The sequence below is a fragment of the Neophocaena asiaeorientalis genome, unplaced genomic scaffold (genome assembly GCF_003031525.2).
Source record: "Neophocaena asiaeorientalis asiaeorientalis breed wild unplaced genomic scaffold, Neophocaena_asiaeorientalis_V1.1 scaffold330, whole genome shotgun sequence".
Taxonomy (NCBI): Eukaryota; Metazoa; Chordata; class Mammalia; order Artiodactyla; family Phocoenidae; genus Neophocaena; species Neophocaena asiaeorientalis.
Genome location: NW_020175667.1, coordinates 184982 through 204557, shown reverse-complemented (window position 1 = coordinate 204557; position 19576 = coordinate 184982). Strand labels below are relative to the sequence as shown.

The following is a 19576-nucleotide window of genomic DNA, read 5'->3' as shown; positions in this document are numbered from 1 at the left end:
CTTTGGCAAGTAGAGCTCAGAAACGGAGCTCATAACTTCATGATAATACCTCACATAAGTTAATGTTAATTGTCTCCCCCAAAGCAAGGCAGTTAAGCAGGTTATTGCACCTACCTCTAGAATTTATTTTGGTATTTCTTGTGGTCCTACCTTTTCAATGGTATTTTACTTTTTACTTTTTACCCACCTCCTTGACAGTCCTTTCTGGTATATTTCATCGGTAAACATAACAAGAGGAGGAAATAAATGACCAAATAAGCACTGATAAACTCTGCAGCAATCAAAGATAAAAGGCTCTAGAAAGACATCAGCATGTGGAGTTTCATTAGGAAACACAGTTCCTAACAAATGGAAAGAATAAGTGTGTCTACATTCCCTCGTTATGGACAGCTGAACTGTCAGTGACCTTGTCACTAACCAGGGAGGAATTCTCTATTTCATTTTTTCCACTGTGTTGAGGTAAGACCCTCTGAACCATGAAAAAGAGGTTTTATTCCTTCAACACATTTTATTCATCTCCTACCATGACAGATATCATGTACAAAGCCCTGGCTAATACAATTGCTTTCTTTCTCCCTGTCAATAGCTTTCCATGAAATTTTTAAGTCTTCAGAATTTTGCAAAGTTGTATGCTTGGTCATTTACAACCGAACCAAGGTCACAAAAGGACAGCTTAGTTGGAGGGGGGAAAAAAGGAAAAAAAAAAAAAAGAGTGCAAAGAAGTTACATAAATGTCCTCTAGCACGTTCCCTGTTCTGAGGGCTAATGTACTGTAGCAATTCATCAGTCATTCTAATAGTCTTTTAACTTCTGTCTGAAAGCCTACTAAATGCTAACATCTTAAATGTTTAATATTCTAAAACATATTTTCATTAATCATGCAAATTATCTGGGCATCCATATTTTACAATAACTCTCTTCAGAGATTGAGGCCTTAGGCTTTGTGTATGCGAGACCCATGTTAGTGAATGATATTGTAGATGAAATATAACTTAAAGAATTTTAGCAATGAAAAGTTGCTAGTAAAGTTCCAGTAGCTATGTGCCATCATGTTTATTAAAAAAACAAAAATTATATTAATGTCAGATACTTCTGATTAGGTAGCAAGCAGTGAAAATATGCGCTAGCTTCATTCTATTCTGTTACATAGTTGGTGGATGGACGTTAATGTTGGTAGATGGTATATTGTCCTAATAGAAATGACACTATGTTTCATAGCAAAATGGACTGTGGGCTCAGTTGTTAGAAGAGAATAGAATATGAGTTCCTTGCAGTTAGGTTGGCCTGAACTTCACCATGAAAATCTCCGTTTATGTTTTGCCAGTCACCCCAATTCCAAGGTTTCTTAGTTGCTTGGGAAAAGGAGACATATGTGGGTGGGCCCCATGAAACAGATGAATGAGGAATTGAAAGAGTAAAGGGCATGAGTTTTGGTAATGTTAGTGGAAATGCTTTACCCTGAAGTTATTTGATTGTCAGCAGGGATGGAGGTTGGTCCTGAAATAGATAGAAGTGACCCGTGACTGTGTAAATGCGGTTGCACTGCAATAACAGAGCAGTGCTCATTGGACTCAAGAACATGACCTAAGTAACTGGAGGTCATGAGCAATTGTGGTGGATCAGTGCACTAGTCCAGCTCCCAACAGGAGACAGATGGCACAATAAAATTAGGATAATTCAAGGAAGGCTTATTTATAAAGGGACTAATTACAAATGTAGGGGAACCATTAAGGGCTGTGTAGGTAGTGAGAGCTAACAGCCACAGAGCTGTTAGTAAATATATGCCTCAGGAGACAAGAGAAAGGAGCAGTTATCAGAATTTGAAGGAAAGCGAGTCATTACAGAAAGCCACCTTTGGGGGACCGTTGATTCAGGGGGACCGCCAGCACAAGGTGATCTCATGGAGAAAACAAATACCGTGACTTCACTCCCCTCTCTCCCTTCAGTCTCCTGATGGGACTTTCCATTCATTGAGCCTAACAGGAACCTAAAGGCACAGGTCAAGAATGTGATCCATACAGGTTAGCTTCCCTGAGTGGATACTGGGCATTCACATGTGGAGAGTGAGGGTGACACGGGAAGTCAGAAACATCTAATTTTAGTATGAATACCACTTTAGTTATCTGACCAAAATTCATAACCACTCTTTTTATGTTTTTCTTATGTTTCTTTTTTTAAAGCACTTCTGTTATGGCTAGTTTCTTTCACAATATCACCTGATACTATCTTCATTATGTTAACAAAATTTCTAGTAGCAATGCTGCTTCCTCAGTACAAAAGCATTAACTACCTTAGCCTCTGAGTAATCAGATATTTTTTTTAAAAACCCACCTAGCTAGATTCTGAACTGGTTTGCAAGGCAGAAATAGAGACACAAATGTAGAGAACAAGTGTATGGACACCATGGGGGAAAAGGAGGGGTGGTAGGAACTGGGAGATTGAGATTAACATATATACACTAATATGTATAAAATAGATAGCTAATGAGAACTTGCTGTATAGCATGAGGAACTCAACTTCGCTGTACAGTAGAAACTAACACAACATTGTAAAATAACTATACCCCAATTAAAAAAAAAAGTACCTAGGGGAGAAAAACCACATAGCTAAATGCCATCCAGACAGTTCATTATTCTGAACTTTATTCTGAATATTACTATACAGTTTGGTATAACAGTGTGCTTTTAAATATCTGTAATCCGTACTGCTAAAGGAACACGGAAGTCTTCACTTTTTTACATAGTTTGTCTTCTTCTGTTTTTTTCTTCCAGAGCTGTGGAAAGCCTTTATTAGGGCTCTTCTCAGCCCCTCACAGTATTATAGGAACCACTGGTCTTACTGTTGCCTTTGCTCTTTGGGGACTTGGGAGGAAAGGCAGGAGGAAGACCAGCCTTCCTGGGAGAGAGAAGGCCCTTATTTGGGCCTGAGACCAGGTGGTGGGAAAAGTAGAAAATTCAAGATGAGAGGGGCCTGTTGGGGGCTGGAAGGGGATGGGGCTGCCTCCCAGATTGTGGAGGTCATGGAGTGTGGGCTTTGTGAGAAGGAGAGTGGCAGTAGGAGGCACCTAGAGTAGGAAGAGCGGATGGGTGGTGCTTCCTGGGCACTGAATGTGTGCACCAGCCAGGGCACGAGGGCCAGGACCAGGCATGGCCAGAGGGTGTGCTTGAGGAAATTGAAGATGTAGAAAAGGCTGATCTGAGGGTGTAGCCCAGCCAGTCCAGGGGGCCCAGCAGCCCCGTGGACAGCACAAGGCAGGCTAGCTTCAGGCTGTATCCCAGGTATGCCCTCTGTACCTGGGCATAGCAGGGAGAGTGCACGGTGATGCCCAGACCCAGGGCGGCCCCTGAGTCATGGCTCAGGGAGGCAAAGGGCCAGCTGTCCAAGTGTACTCACTCAGGCCGCTCACACCACTTAGACGCCAGGTTGATGGACCAAGAAAGATCCAGGCCCAGTGTAAAGAGAGTCCAACAGATGAGGCTGGCACCCAGCAAGAGGGCCAGCGAGCTCAACCCATAGAAGCTTAGCTCCCGCTCTCTGGGCACCTGGGGGTGTGGTCGTCAGCCAGCCCAGGACAACACCAGTTATTAGGCCAGCCAACACCTGGTGAAGGAAATGTGGTGAGAGGAAGACCTGGGACAAACCAACCGCCAGCAGGAAGGTGCAATAAGCCAAGCTAGGTATCACTCTCACCCAGTGGCTGTAGGTCCAAGTGGCCACCTGGGAAAAGATGGCCATCATTATGGGCCAGAGAGCTGCTCCTGTGATCTTACAGTGTCTGGAAGGGCTGCCTAGACCAGTTTCACAAGAAGAGGGGAACTGGTGAACCTGGGCTGGAGCCTGGCTGTAGTACCCAGACACATGGACCCACCGAAAGGGCTTGCCTCTGAACAGAAACCACATGAAGACAAGGTCAAGCCACTTGGTGATGAGGCTGATCCAGAGCTCTGCAATGCCCACCCAGCGAGAGGCCTAGTAGGCCACAGGGAAGTAGAACGGAAAAAAGCCAGAAAGTTGACCCAGAGCCACACGTTCTCTAACCAGGGCAGCTGGTTCTGCAGTGCCTCGACCATTGCGATGTCCTCGTCCAGTGTGGACTCTGTGGCGACCAAGGGGCCGGCCCGGCCAGGGTTTGATCAGAGGGTTGGTGATGTGTCCAGGGTCCCTCCCTTGCTGCTGTGAAGATGGATATGTAATATCAAGGGCCAAGATTCCTTCCAGACCAGAGCTTTCTCCTCAAGTACCACTACCCTCCTAGATATTTCGAGATCTCTTGGAGAAAAGGCTAGGGACAACCCCTGCTCCAGGGAACCAGGCATCCCAGGCCTGTGCTGAAGCAGGACTCTAAGTTTGCACACACAGCTGACAAATCGGTCCATGCCTTCCTTCCCCAGCCCAAGACTCTCTTGCTTGAATTCATCTGCTGTTGATGTGGAGGCTGACAGATAAGCCTCTTGATTTTGATGGGTCGCCCCCAAAGGCTTTAGAGTTCTTACACATAGAAGGAGTTGATGAATTGCAAACAAGTATAAGAGTCAAAGTCACACTTCCTCCCAGTTCTAAGCTCGCCTTGCCCCTCCCCCTTTCCATAGTTTGCCTTCTAATTATATTTGTCTAGTAAAATATTTAACCATTTCTTCCTGAATCGTGGATTCTAAGGTACAATAAAAATCCAAAGGGAAATATATTTGGTGTTATATAGAGAGACAGACTTTTTCCCAGAGCATTTTCAATGATTACTGCAGGAATGAATGAGTAAAGGTTTCAAGAATGAATAGTGGCAGAAAACCAACTTACTATTATACATAAGTCTCTGCAGCCCCCGGGTACAAGTACTTCTGTATCTCCTTTTGTTGAGTTCTCTACTTTTTTTTTATGAATATGCATATTGGGGAAAAAAGGCTTCCATCTGCTCTCTTTTAGCTGATTCTATCACATTTTTGAACTGTGCATCATTATGGAGCTTCAGAGAAAGATGATCCTTTACATTACATATGGATATAAAGGAGAGAAGGAGTTGATGAATTGCAAACAAGTATAATTTATATGGACAAAGTGTGCCAGAAGTGCTTTTCACCCCATTTTACTCTGCAAATGGAATGATTCCTGCCCATTCACTTGGCCTAGTGCCCAAGAACTCAGAGAGGAAAACCATGCCTTTAGCCTATGCATCAGGATTTCACCTCATCCCTGTGAGGACATGGTGCTTTGCACTCAGGCTCACCGGGGCCCCCAGAGGTCAAAAAAAAAAATCTCTGAACAGGTTTTAGGTTTAGGTTTAGGTTAGGTTCTTTTGTCTTGGCTTCTTAATTTGTAATATCACACAGACGCACTGATACTCTGTGTATGTGAGAAGTTTGCGTGATGGAGTAGGAAAGGGGGAGTAATGGAAAGCTCATATTTCCCTGGTAGCCTCTCTTTGCTCTTTGATTTCCCATGATAGATCATTTGCTCAGATGCCCGTAAACTTTGCAAATATTTAAATCTTACATTTAGGGTATCTTCCTAAGGGCTTCTTTGTTGGCTATAGCACACTCGGCTGTGACTCTATACTGTAAAGACCAGGGCCTAAGGTGCAGTAATAACCCCAAACCTTTTATTTATTTAATATAGACATTCATTTATATACTTAATCATTTATTCTTCAAAAATGATTATCCCTATCATGTTCCAAGAGTGAGGAGTCAGAGCTAAATACAATATATCCTCTCCCTAAACTGCCAGGAGTAAACAAAGAAATAGTCTGTCATGACAAAATGGTCATGAATCTGTAAAGGTCTGTTAAATCAGCTGACTCTCTCTCATTGCAGCTGGACAGCACATTTGTCTTAGCCCTCTGGCATTTGTGTCTGAAGAATTTCATATCACTACAAAACCACGCCAGTATTATGGTAACATGTGCACTGCTTTGATTTTATGTTCAGATATCAGTTTTTATGCACATACTGCATGCATTGTGCTGGTGCTTTGAACACATTATCTCATTTAATTGACAAGATAACGTGGAATATTAGTACTATAATTATATAGATTTTGTAGAGGGAAAAAGCTAAGCTCAGAGAATAAGTGACCTACCCAAAGTCACACAGTCCTCAAACCAGGATCTCCGGTCAATGTGTTTAGGTCAACACTGGGTGTGATGAGATGAATTCAGTAGTAAGATAGGCGGTAGCATAAAGTGAGGGTTACTTCTGCCTTATTTCCATAGCCAAAAAACCTGGTCAAATTTAGAAACTGCTGTTCTTTTGCCTGTATTTAGTCCCTATTCATTTTGCTTTCAACCTTTACATAATTTTAGCATGACTTCCCACTTTTATGAAAGAGTACTTGAAGTCTGCATGCTGATGGGTTATACAATTTTCTTTATCGGTGGTGGGGAGATGGAAGTGGTTGTGTGTGTGGGGTGATGAAGTATCTAAAATTTCATCATATTATTTTTCTCAGAACTTACGCCTGTAACGGAAGTTTCTCAACATGAAATGTCATCAATTTGGTCTCACTCAGGAAGTTGCAAGGCACTTGGCTGTAACCTCAGAGAATTGGACAGTGTCTAAAAGCTGAAAATTTTTAGCTCGCTGTCATTTTAGAAGTTTCAAAAGTTATTTTATTTCTTAATGAATTCTTTTTACAATTTAATTGATTTTAAAAAGCTTCTGATAAAATACTTCAGGGTGAAGATACATGCCTGTTTATATCAGCAATAGAATGGTGGGGGGGGCGGGAGGAAACCAGAATTTAAATCATCTACTTTTTGCTCTTATCAATAAAGTATTATAAAGATTTTATCCATTTACCTGAAATGAAATTTCTCTAACCGTGCATACTGTCACAACAAACTTGAATCTGTAAATATAGGCTATCCCTGGGATCAGAATAATCACTGCATTCCAGAATGGTTTTACAACCTTTCTAAACTGAGAGACTCAGCTGGTTCCAATGGAGAGGCTGTGGCGAGATTGTGATGCAGATTATCTGATCCAAAGGGTTTTTATGGCATAGTCTTGGGCAGCATATATATTCCATGTCTAAATATTGTTGAGTGATTAAATAAATGAGTGAGACTGGTTGTCTCACCAGGTTTCGGCCTAAGCCAGTGTAATCATCTGGTAAACATTAAAATGTCAATCCTTGAACCATCTTCACATCTACTCTTAAAAGACTCAGACTCGTGTCTCTCTCCCAGCTAACAGTGGAAGGTCTAAGTCTCTCAACTACCTCACAACCTTGGATGACCTATTTATTGCCTTTCCACTCCTCTTTATCCAGCTTTCCATGGTCAAGAGAAAAACCTAAGGAAAGTGAGGCTAGAGCTGCAGGGATTGAGTAGGTAAAGTAAAGGCAGCAGTGCTCCCAACATGTATTTCTGCTAGAGTGTCCTTTTCGGTGCTGTGCTCCATGATGGGGCCATCCTACCAGCAACTGCAACCTCAAGTTGTCTTCACTTTCCTCCTTTCTTCTCTCTTTGCATGAATCCAAGTTCTCTTCCTCTGCTTCAGTCTCCACAAGGCCTCTGCAGCACTTCTGCTCAAAAGTATTTCCCTAAATTCTTGATTGGTACCTTCATTTTGAAGGGATTGAAGTTGTGGCTGAGTGTTTCACAGGTGATATCCACCATTTTACAATCAGGAAGTTCCTTATATGCTTCCCAACCTACAATTTCCGGGCATCTTCATAAAGAAGCTATACTCTCTTGACCTCCCTGAGGCAGCAGGTTGATTAAAGTTTAAAAATTATGGTCAGTGGTTGTGCTGTGTCCAAGGAGGCCCTAGAATAATCTCTTTGAGGTAGTAGTCCTACCAGGAGTGGGGCCATGATGGAGCCAGCATGTTGGAAATTTGAAATTGAAACATGATTTCCTGCTGTGGAGAGGGAAGAACAGAAAGAGACATGTGCTTTACTCCTGACCTGGGCACTACATCTGGGATTAACTCTCATGGATCTGGAAAAATATGATAGAGATTAACAGTGTAATATTGTCCCCAAGAATTTAAAATAACACTTTGTGTTTCCTGATTTTTCCTAAGGCGTTATGTTTTATTTATTTAAAAAAACTTTTAGGTCACTTTGGAAGGCATTTACCTATAGATTGAGTAGATTGATTTAAACATAAATATGGAATGTGTTGTATGGGAATAATTGTTATATTTAATGCCCTCCAGCAAACAATTCCTAAATGCCCACTCTGTACCTGGTATTACACCAGAGATTAAAAAGACTAAACAAAATAATCTCTGTCACAAGGAGATTACAGTCTCATGTAAGGGCAAGTGTCATAATAAATAAAGTGTAACGTGATAAGTGTTGTAATCAACAGAGGTACAAGTTGCTATGGAAACACAAAGAGGGGAACACCAAAGGGAATCATGGAAGGCTTCACAGAGTTAAGTGACTTTGGTGGTGAGTCTCAAGACAGAAAACAGAGGGTGGCTTCTGGATATAGAAAATAGCAGGAGCCACTCCAGGAAAACAAGTAACATAAGAAAAGTTGCCAAGGGAATAGTGAATTCAGGGCATTGCAAGTAGATTATTTTGGCTGGAGAATGTAGAGTGAGAGTGGGAGAGGAAAGGTATGACTCATAGAGTAGGTTAAAAATTGTTGGGAAGGATTTTCTATATCCCTGAGGGTTTAAATATTATACTAAAGACAATGAAAAGCCATCAAAAAATTTTAGGCTGGGAAGTGTGTGATTTAATTTTGTATTAGAAGCTCTTTCTGGAGATCATGTGGAAGATGGATTAGAAGGTAAGGCATTGACAGAATAGAAGTCAGTTGGAAAATTATTGCATCATTTCACACATGAGATTATGAGGCTCCAAAGCAAGACAGCAACTATGGGAATATATAGAAAGCCATGAATATGAAAGCATTTCTAGAGGTAGGATCCATAGGGCTTGATTACTTATTGAATCTATATGAAAAGGATACATGTGAGATGAAGCAAGAAATTATTTTCTGCTTTGGGTAACTGGCAAGAAGTTGGTACTATTAAAGAGAGAGGTAGATTGGCAATAAAACAAGAGAGACAAATTTGCAGAGAAAATCAAGAATTTAGGTAAGTTGAGTTGAAGCTTCCTAGAGTGCAGTGGACTGAATTGTGCCTCCCCCCATCCCCTTAAATTCAGATGTTGAAGCTCTAAACCCCAGCATATGGTATTTGGAGATGGGGTCTTTGGAAGATAATTAGGTTTAGATTAGGTCATGAGGGTGGGGACCTCATGATGGGATTAATGCCCTTATAAGAAGAAACACCAGAGAGCTTGCTGTCTCTCTCTGCCATGTTGGAGGCTATCTGCAAGCCAGGAAGAGAGGTCTGACCAGAACCCAACCATGCTGGCAACTTGATCTTGGACTTCTGTCTTCTGAAACTGTGAGAAATAAATTTCTATTGTTTAAGCCACTCAGTCTATGGTGTTTTGTTATGGCAGCCTGAGCTAATACATACAAGTATTTAGGAAGTTGGATAACACAGATCTGGGGTTCAGGAGAGAGACTGAGGTGAGGTAATTGATTTGGAAATTGTATATATATATATATATAGATATAGATATAGATATAGATATATATGTGTGTGTGTGTGTGTGAGAACTGACTATAAAACCTCGTCTGATAGGAGATATTTTGTCTAAAGTTCTAAGATGAATATACTTTAAGTAACACTAGTCTGGAAAATACCAAATGCACATAGTTCTTTTTATTATTAAAATTAGGGTATTTCAAAATTAAAAATATTTACACTTAAAGATGAAAAATCTGTACAATTATTAAAATTAGTTTTACTGAATCAGAATTGACAATATATCATTATCTATACTTTCATACAGATAACAGTGAAGAAATCAACAAAAAATAATTACTAAAACTCCACTGTGGATAAGGATAAAATGTATCCAGTATTAACTCACACTTTGCTTGGACAATTAGTTAAACAGACACACACTCTGTTACTATTCATTCAACAATATACACAAATTCAAAACTGGCAGGTATAAAAAAAGGAAGTTTTTTTTTTTTTGCAGAATCATTTTGCACTTATAAAATAAAGCCAAATAAGGCTATGTCGCACATACCAAAAACTTACACTATCCTTTTTCTGATACAGGTAAGTGAAATATTAACACGTAGCATTTAAAATGATAAATATACATATTATTTACAATAATTGGGAACATTAGAGATATGAGCTTTTATGTACAATCATTCCTATTAAAACATTTTAACTTCAGGTTGTATCTGCAAATACTTCCCTTCCTCTCCTTTTTGATCTTTTATTGATAGCTCAAGAAGAGTTAAAATAGAACACATTTGTAGATGTAGAGTTGATAATATGTATTCAGTCGCTTGGCTCGGTGATAGTAATCTTCTGTACCATGTTGGACAGATTTTCAGACTCCAGATCTTCTTTACCATTATCTGAATTTTCTGATGAGATATAACAACCAGAGTCCCTTGGGCAGTCATCTAACTGTGACTTATTTAAGGAGATGTCTGGGCTTAAGAATAGGGACACGGATTCATTTTCTTCCTCCTGAATAGCTGTAAATGGAAAAGAGGGCAGCAGTTAGGCAAAGCCAAGAAAAGTTTTGTTCATATACTCATTCATCTTTGAGCTATTTTAACTGTTCCAAACTTGACTTCATTACAATTGAAAATTCTGTAAGTAAACAATATGTTTGTTTACTATAAAAGAGTAGTTTGAACTCAAATATTCAAACCACTGTTTTCTTAGAAGACAAAGTTTTCCCTTTGTTGCTCACTTGCAGTTTCACGGAGTTCATGTGAATGGCTTACATAAGTGAAGATCAATATGGACTCTCATTTTACATTAATAACAAGTTGCCAAAGAAAGCAGATTGCATCCACAGTGTGACTGATGCCTTGTCCAAATACTCCTTAAAGTAACATTAGAAGAAGTCATTTGTAGTTTAAATGTACAATCCAAGTCAGTAGTGATCTTCTCGAACAGTTCTAGAATCATGATAATGTGGATTAATGAATAAAAAGTCACTATGGGCAACAATGTACAATAGGATTTCAATAACCTAGAATTTAACTAATAAAACTTAAGAGTATCCAGAGTTTTCCTGTGTTTGCATTCATCAGAAAAGTAGACATAGAAACCAAGCTGCTTTTATTTTCTAAAATTTTTTGGCTGTGCCACATGGCTTGCGGGATATTATTTCCCCCACCAAGGATTGAACCCGGGCCATGGCAGTGAAAGTACCACACCGAGTCCTAACCACTGAACCACCAGGGAATTCCCCAGGTTGCTTTTAGATAGAAACTCTATGTCCATTGAATCTGCCCTTTATAGTTTGTCTGCTACTTCTTTGTTTATAGTTCTGAATAACAATTATTTATATTCAGAGTGGTAATTCTGTGTCATCAAGGCAGTATTCTGGATTCAACAGGCATTATCTTTTGAGAGAAAAAAATAACATTAGCGATGTAACGAAAGATATTTCTAAAGAACCTAAGCAGCCCTAGTTTTACTCTCCTCAAGAATATTAAGCATCAGTGTTCTCATTTTCAATGTGAAGTTTCCTTCTTTGCATTGCCTGACACCAGTAAACACATGTTTCTCTGTATCATGAGATGGGTTTCAAGGAAAGGAGATGGATCTTAGGCTATCACCTCTCAGCTGCATCAGCATGTTTTGCTATTTCCCCTTCTAACCTTGGGGCTTCTCCACTTTGGACATTTGAATAGCCTTACATTGGAAGAACATACATTTCAGGGTGGATTGAGACCTCTGCCTTCAGAGGCTATGCACTTCATCCCCTTCCAGTGAGAATAAAGTAAATCCAAACTTCAAAATCTTCGGAAGAAGGAAATTGTGTAATTGTATAATTTTCCTCAATAGACTCTTAAGTAATTTATCTTTTGGAAATCTACCCTTTATCTTGTCTACACATCTCCTGCTTTTAAATGCATTTTCTAGGCTTCAGATATCTTGCCAACATTAGTTTATGGTCCACTGTGTATCCAATTGTTATCAACCTCTATTACAAGAGAGAATTAAGCCCTGGTGCCTCAGCATCCTTGTACATAATGAATTAAGTTCTTATCAATGTATCTACAATGGTACTAGTTATGTACCTTTCATGGAGGAATTGAGTCACTTAAATTATTTTCTGTATTATGTGGTTTATATGAGAAACACAAGTTGAGAAAGGTTGGAAAAAATTTCTTAGTCCACTCATTTTCAAAATGAATCATAACAGTTCTTTTAACCTTTTCCTCAAAGTTTTCATTTGCAACGATGAAACCACATTTATGCCATTCTTCTTAATCTTCTCCACATTTGTCACAACTTTATTTAACTGTGGACTCAAGTAGCACAAATTTAAGTCTAGTGATGTTTTAACTAGTTCTAGGTATAAGGACCTTTAACTTAATATACACCTATTGTGATTGTTATTTTAAAATGTTAGCTATCATGAAGCATTTTCTCTTTATTAGTTATAATGACCTTCAGGTTTGGGGGCATCTACTTAATATTGACTAGTCTTTATGAGTCATTCATTTTTGTTTCCAAGCCCTTCTTTTATGAAAAGGCAGCACTGAAATGGGACCTCATTCTTTAAGGAAAAGCTTTCTCCTCTTCCTTTGCTTTTCGGTCTTACTGCCACTGAAATGAAAGAGCCAGCCCTGTGTTCCATTAGCCAAGTGTTTCCGGAAAAGGCCAGAGGAATCAGTCTTTTTGCAATGCTTCTTGCCATATCAGCAGTGATCTCCATATTTGGAATGTGGTTCTGTTAGTCAGAATGGCTGTGGGGATAAGGCTGTATTTCCTCAGTTTATATTTGGGCCCATTGCCTCAACACAAAATTGAAAGAACTGAGTTCCTACCCACAGACTGACATCCTAAACATTCGGACTTGGCTTAATGAAAACTACTCCCAACACCGTGTTCTGTTTAGGTTGATTACTGATGGTGGGGCTCTCTTCAAGATGTAAAACTTAGGTTTAAAGAACTCTGATTTCCAAAATTAGCTCTTTTCCTTTCAAAGACTAGATACTTAGTTTGTGATTTCATCCTCAGAAGCCACTATACATTCACCTCAAAGAGTAACAAAGTAAACAATATATTTGTTTTTATTTCCACCTGAGAAATGCTGTATCACATTCTCCAAATTCTAGGAATGGTTTGTTTTCAATACAGGTTATTTATTGTAGAAACCTTTCATCTGCAATTTTTACGGAAAAAGGAAATAATTGCTCAGTATGAAAGTTATGCAGTAATTTACAGAACAGCAGTAATTTGCTAAATGATTTCCTAATGAAATGAAAACATGACTACGCCTCCTCAAAAGCTTCCTACTAGGCTTGCAGTAATTTCAGGCAGGTGATTGGCTGGAGCCCCTCAACTGTAACTATAAAAAGAGAAGGCAGGTCAGTAAATTATATTATGGAAATGAAAGCTATCTAGCATTCAGTTTTTGTATTTGGAGGGTCAAGATTGTCCTCTTCTTGTTTTTTTTTTTTTCATCTTGATGCTAATGACCGGGATTGGCACAAACCTAGGTCTTCTGCTATGCGTGGTTTTTCCAGCAGAGGAGATGAATTCACACTAATACCTCCACATGTTCTTTCTAAGTCATTTAGTCCCTTCATGTGGCCATGAAGCCAAGTAAAGCTAACTGACCTACCTAGAAATTGAAACTATAACCTTCATCGATTTTGTCCCATGGTCCAATCATCTGAGCTAACCAGGCAAGTAATACATTGGAATAAGAAACAGTTTGCCTACAAAATTACAGACTTGCCGTAGGGTATATGAGTGCATCTTTTTATACCAAAATATTTCTGATAATATGTTAAGTTTAAAAATTATTATATATAATTTTTCTATTATTAAAATTATGTAAAAACTTAGAGATATCATATAATTCACAAATGAAAGTGTTAAAATTTTAGAGTTCCTCTATATTTCTGGATCATATACATTTTATATTTTATTTTAATAAAGTACAAAAAAAAATAAAATGGTACCATTTTTTAATAAAGCCCCTGAATGGTTTGCAAATATCCCCAAAGCTGTACATTTAAAAAAATCTGGGTATATTGGAGAATTAGTAAATAACTTGAAAAAGGGTATATCTTATTGCTACCAGCTAACAGCAGGCATAATAGGAGTACAGAAAGCAGCCCCAAACAGTTCTGTACTTTATGTAATAAAAAAATTATGTTAACAAAAAATTATTTAGGAGGTATTTTGTCATAAAGAACTAATTTGAATACTAAAATACTTTATTTCTTACCAAAATTGTTATGGAATTGTATAAAGCCCATGGTTCAACATAAGATAGTCATCAATGGAGATTAAAAAGTGGCATGGTGATTAGAACATAAGAGAGCTAATATAATTATTCATAAAATAAATATCGAGTTGTGACATTTAATTAATTAAGTATAGGCAATCTCAATTATACTAAACGTGAAGAAAGCTTTAAGGAAATCAAACTAGATTCCTATTGCTGGGAAAAAGTTCTCATGCCCTAAGGAGAAAAATCTGTCCTATATTCACGTATTAGAAAGTTAAAGATTTAATTAAAAAAATGTAAACTACTAGTTTTTGCTTGACTTTCCCAGTTTTCTTTACCCAAATATTCCAGATTTTGACTTTACTATCTTGTTTTCCTTAGGTATGAAGCCTCTGTTCTTTAGGCCAAGTACAATATTATAAAATAATGCAATCCGGAGGGCACTGGAAAATAGCTGGCCAATGAAAGTGCTCCATAAACAATGTGTTTAATAAAAAGAATGTAATGTTTAGATTAATTAAAGGAAATATGGACTAAAGAAGATCAAGTAAGAAATTTGTTGAAATTCAAATGACGGTACCTCTTGGGTCTTTGTATTATCCTCCTCTTGTTCTCTAGCCTGGTACCACCTCCAAAGAGGAAAAAACAGGCTTAAAGCACATCTTAGGATGGCTCAAAATCTCATCCTCATTGGTAGCTCCACATGAGTCACTCAAACCAAAACTCAAGCACTCTCCAGATAACTATGGCTATATTTATTTGTCCAGAGGTAGCATTGTCCATGGAGGAACATTCAGTAGGCAACATGGTGTAACTCTTAATTATTTCTTATTCTCTCTGTCCTTAAATTACCTGAATATTTTAATTTTCTATTTAGTGACGATTTGGTATTTATTTCATTTGAATACCTACCCACCTTTTGGAAAAGCAACAAGAACAAACTGAAAATAGGAATGTCTTCACGGGAAACCAACCAGTTGCTGTCTTCCCGAGGCCATGAGAGAATATGGAGTTGAAATGACTCTCCCTGTTTGCAGATGTCTCTTTGCATCCTAGCATCGTAGTCTCCTCTCTAATGAGATGTACCTCTTTTCACTTACACTCACAACAACTTCCACTCCACTCTGCTGGCTCCTTCAGTAGGGTAGAGGCACACTCACTCAAGATCCAATCACTCAGCACCGACAGGGACAGCACCATTAGGCTGCCACTTCACTCAAGCACACAGTTCCATGAGAGGCTTTGGTCCCAGGAAATGTTTACCCGTGGTTGAGTTGTTGTCACATTGGACTATTTTGATAATGACCAAATAATATTAAAGGCTATTATTCTAATGCTAAATTAGGGACCTTGGAAAATCAATATCGTATTTCTTACAGGTTAAATCAATCCTGTTTACTTCACATGGTGAAAAAATAACCTAACTTCATTATTTTAAAATGTATTATTATTTGGCAAAAATAACATTACCTTGCATATTACTGATCTACAATTTGCTTTTATCATTTAATATGTTTCGGACATCTTCATGTCAGTAGGCATTTCATTCTCCTAATATTTTCTTACTATTTTATTGTTCACATATATCTCAACTTATTTATAACAAATTAATTACTGATGGAAGTTCACATTGGTTTTAGTTTTTAATGAAACTCCTCGTAGTTTAGCTAGTGTTTTTATGCATTTGTAGAAATTAATCAAATTCCTAAAACTGGAGTTTCTGCATAAAAAAGTATGCACATTTTAAACTTTGACAGTTTTTACATTATCTCCTTCTAGAAGTGTACTCATTTACACACTTGCACACTCACATGCACACATGGTTAGCATATACATAAAACGAATCTTGACAACACATATCAACACCCACCTGCCCGTTACAAAAACTTTTGTGTGTAAAGTGGGATTGAAGGGGACTTTAAGTTTTATACACAGAAAAAAGTTTTGCTCTCTATTTGCAGATCTCTTCACTCCCTCATTCAACATGTATGCATTCTACAAGCATCTGTTACCATCCACTCTATGCACAGTGTGGTGCTAGGGGCTTTGGGAAGGTACATGGTAATAGAGAATTCGGTCTTGTTTGGCCAGGGTAAACACTACAAAGCCATGCCTAGTACACAATCACAGTGCAATATAAAAACAAGTACAGGAATGCCCTACATGTACAGACATTATAAGTGACTGAGGTGAAAATTCTATGAACTCTTTCCTCTGGAGATTGTTCTCTGGTTGAAGTACAAAATGTTTCTATTTCATTTTATTGTTCTTTGTATTATACAGAATATGGCATCTAACATAATTTCAATCTTAGGGGGTAAAACCAAAAAAATCTGAAGAAAGTAAATTTCATAAAGCAAAATTTCTATGACTAGAAATAGATATTAAATGCATATTTATAAATACATGAATGTAAAATGCCTGGGTGCCTTCTCCGTCTCTGTGGATAGTTAGCATATATTTTCTTAAAGGTCCCACATTTCTTGAATCTAGATCCAAATCATACGGCAAGTGGGTTGGAAACGCCAGGCATGCATGTCAGGGGCTAATGCACCAGGCTACCCTGGCACACTGTCAGGCCAACTGCTGGACTGCTGCTTGGCATAGCTACAAGCCTCCCCTGCTGGCAGCTCATGTTCCAGGCTCCTGGCTGGGCCTTGCCATTTGCCCTGTATCGTTTGGGGCAGGGAGGCAGGCAGGAAGACACAACTGGGGATAGCTGAGCAATGAGGGGCTGCTGTGACCACAGCTGGTGCTGACAGCCTGGCACACAACCCACCCTCCCCCTTCCTCCTCACTGAACACTGCAAACAAAGGTTGCAGGTAGTAACCTCCAATACGTTACAGACAGATTCTAGTATAGTCTGTTTATTCTGTTACTAAGTTGTTTTTGGTTTCCAATTTAAATTTTAATTATCCCTCTGTTATGGGGAAAACAAGATATTTCCATCACCTGTTTTCCCCAAGGACAATAGTACACATTCTCATAGACACACTTTTAAGACACATCAAAGTGCTTCTAAATGTATGAAAAGAGAAACAAGTTCAGAATAAAAAGAGCTGTTTAACTATAAACAGCCGTTACCTATCTTATTACTTTAAAGAGCCATTTCTCAGCAAGGCAAAGGGATTTTGAAGGTTCTGTTTATGGAAAAACACACACACATATATTCTCTATTCTCTTTTTTCCTTGCTGGGAATATTTACTCAAAGTAAACAAACAATTTTAAAATTCAGAAGATAGAGAAAATCTAATGTGCACAAAATAACAGATTCTGCTCTTTTGCTCCTTCAAGAGCTGAGTACTTCACCCTAATTTTTCTTCTTCTTCTAACCTCGTCTAGATTCCCAGCTGAAGGAGCCAGTAGCCTAATTCTGCTGAGTTCTAATGCAACTTGAGAACAAATTCAGAATATCTCTGTACTGGTCTTGCCTGGGATTGCAGAACCCAAAGTCGTTATTCTACTCCAGAGGTAATACTGTGAACAGCCCTAACACCACTCGCCAGCCCTACTGTCAGCTTCTTGGAGAAGCAACTTTACCTCCTGTCAAGTAGTGACCTAAAAAAGTTTAATCCGGTTAACATTTTCAAGGTCAGAGTGGGTACAATGCTATCTATTTTGGCCTAAGAGAACAGGGAAATTGCTTACTCTAAGTCTTAGATTTCTGTTTGTCCCTGTTCCATCCCCCATCCTCTTGGTCCCTCTAGATGTATTAAAGGCTCACATGGAGCTTGTGGTCTTTTCTACCTAATCTCAAAGCTTTAACTCCTGCCCTCAAAACAGGGGCCCACTCTGCTCAATTTTTATATTGAATGATAAGCAAAGCAAAACTTTCCAGTTTCCAACCTAAGAAGCAATGAAATTCTAAACTAGGAATTTATTGACATTCCCCCAAACTGACGTTATTCAGTGATCAAAATAAAATGCATACATAAAATCCTGGCCAATTTGCATACCCCATTCTTAAACACACACAAAAAGCTAACTATTTTTAACCTATGACTATGACATGCATTTGTTTTTCATAACGTCTCAGTTTTATACAACCATACGTTCAAGGTCTTTATCATTCAAGGTACACGAAGGTTGTGCATTTAATCTTTAGCATGGTTGTAGAAGATATGATTCACAGAGTAGAGAATAGATAAAAATAAGCATGCAGAAGCATGGTGCCGAATCATCAGGACTCACCATCTTATCAACAAATAGAAGTCATTCTTCTTTATTCCTTGAGCAAAGCAGTTTCATATAAGATAAATAGCTTTCAGTCAGAATAGACTAACATGCAATATGCATCTTTTTGACATGTATATTCTAATACTACTTTAGACCGGTAAGATTAAAGGAAGAAAAATCTCAGGGTTGTATGTTGACAACAAACACTGGTCGAATCTACATTTTGTCCATCTTTCATCTCCCAGAATTTGACTCAGTGTGGGTATGTTTGTACATTACTGGATATTATTAAATGATCAACCTCTAGTGACCTTCAAGTACTGTTTTCTGAAGTTTTATAAAGAGAAATAATTCAGGGAATTTTTACTTTTTTAGGTCAAACACGGAAAGTCACATCATGCTTTGGAGATACTGTCTTTTGTTTTCAGAGACCAGGGCGTAGCAGAATGTATTTCTAATAGATTTAGGAGACTGGGTTCTAGGTATGTGACCTTGAGAAGGCTACTTATCTACTTTAGTTTTAGTTTCCCCATCTTGTATAGGAAGAATTTGGGTCAGACGGTTTTTAAAATTACACCTAGCTCTAATATGGTATCATCCATAAGTTATTCTTTTGTTAACATGGAAAGTAGATGGGTGATGAGGGAGGCCTTCAGTGGCCCATGCCTTTGGCACTGGACTGAGCTTCCCTCTGTGGGTCTCTGCTGAGCACACTTGTCTGGCTGAAAGCCCTGTTTCCCATGGCTCTCAGGCCCCTTCATTCACAAATCTTGTTTCAATGAGGCCATAGTAGCCTTTCACCTTTCAGGGCGTCATGCTGTCGCAAAGTTTCCGTTCTCACTTAAATATTAACTTCCACTTTCTGAGATGGAAAACTGAACTGAAGCTCTTGGGAAAATTGACCAAGCAGTAGAAAACTTGAATTTTCAAATAGTCACTGTTCTATTCATATTTACCAGTTTGTATGTGTGGAAGAAAGAACTTGGATTTTTAGAGTAGACTGCCTTTGATTAAAGCTCCAACTCTGCTACTAATCTAGCTGTTTGGCCTCTTTGAAATTCATCTCTGAAATATGTGCTCATCTATAAAATGGGCAAAATACCTACATGGATGTTATTGTAGACGAAAAGCAATTA

At 38.5% G+C, this 19576-nt stretch overlaps 1 protein-coding gene and 1 pseudogene across 1 annotated transcript in view; both read right to left on the bottom strand.

Annotated features, from left to right (window-relative positions):
- Positions 1-2913: 2913 nt before the first annotated feature.
- LOC112390573 (glucose-6-phosphatase 3 pseudogene) lies at positions 2914-6819 on the bottom strand (annotated as a pseudogene).
- A 2859-nt stretch (positions 6820-9678) lies between these two features.
- The window catches only part of LOC112390575 (SAM domain-containing protein SAMSN-1), a 48775-nt gene continuing 38877 nt past the window's right edge, over positions 9679-19576 (bottom strand). The window contains exon 8 of the mRNA XM_024731542.1: positions 9679-10531. Within this exon, the coding sequence (XP_024587310.1) occupies positions 10329-10531 (203 nt within the window). The 3' untranslated portion in view covers positions 9679-10328. The remainder of the gene's footprint in view (positions 10532-19576) is intronic.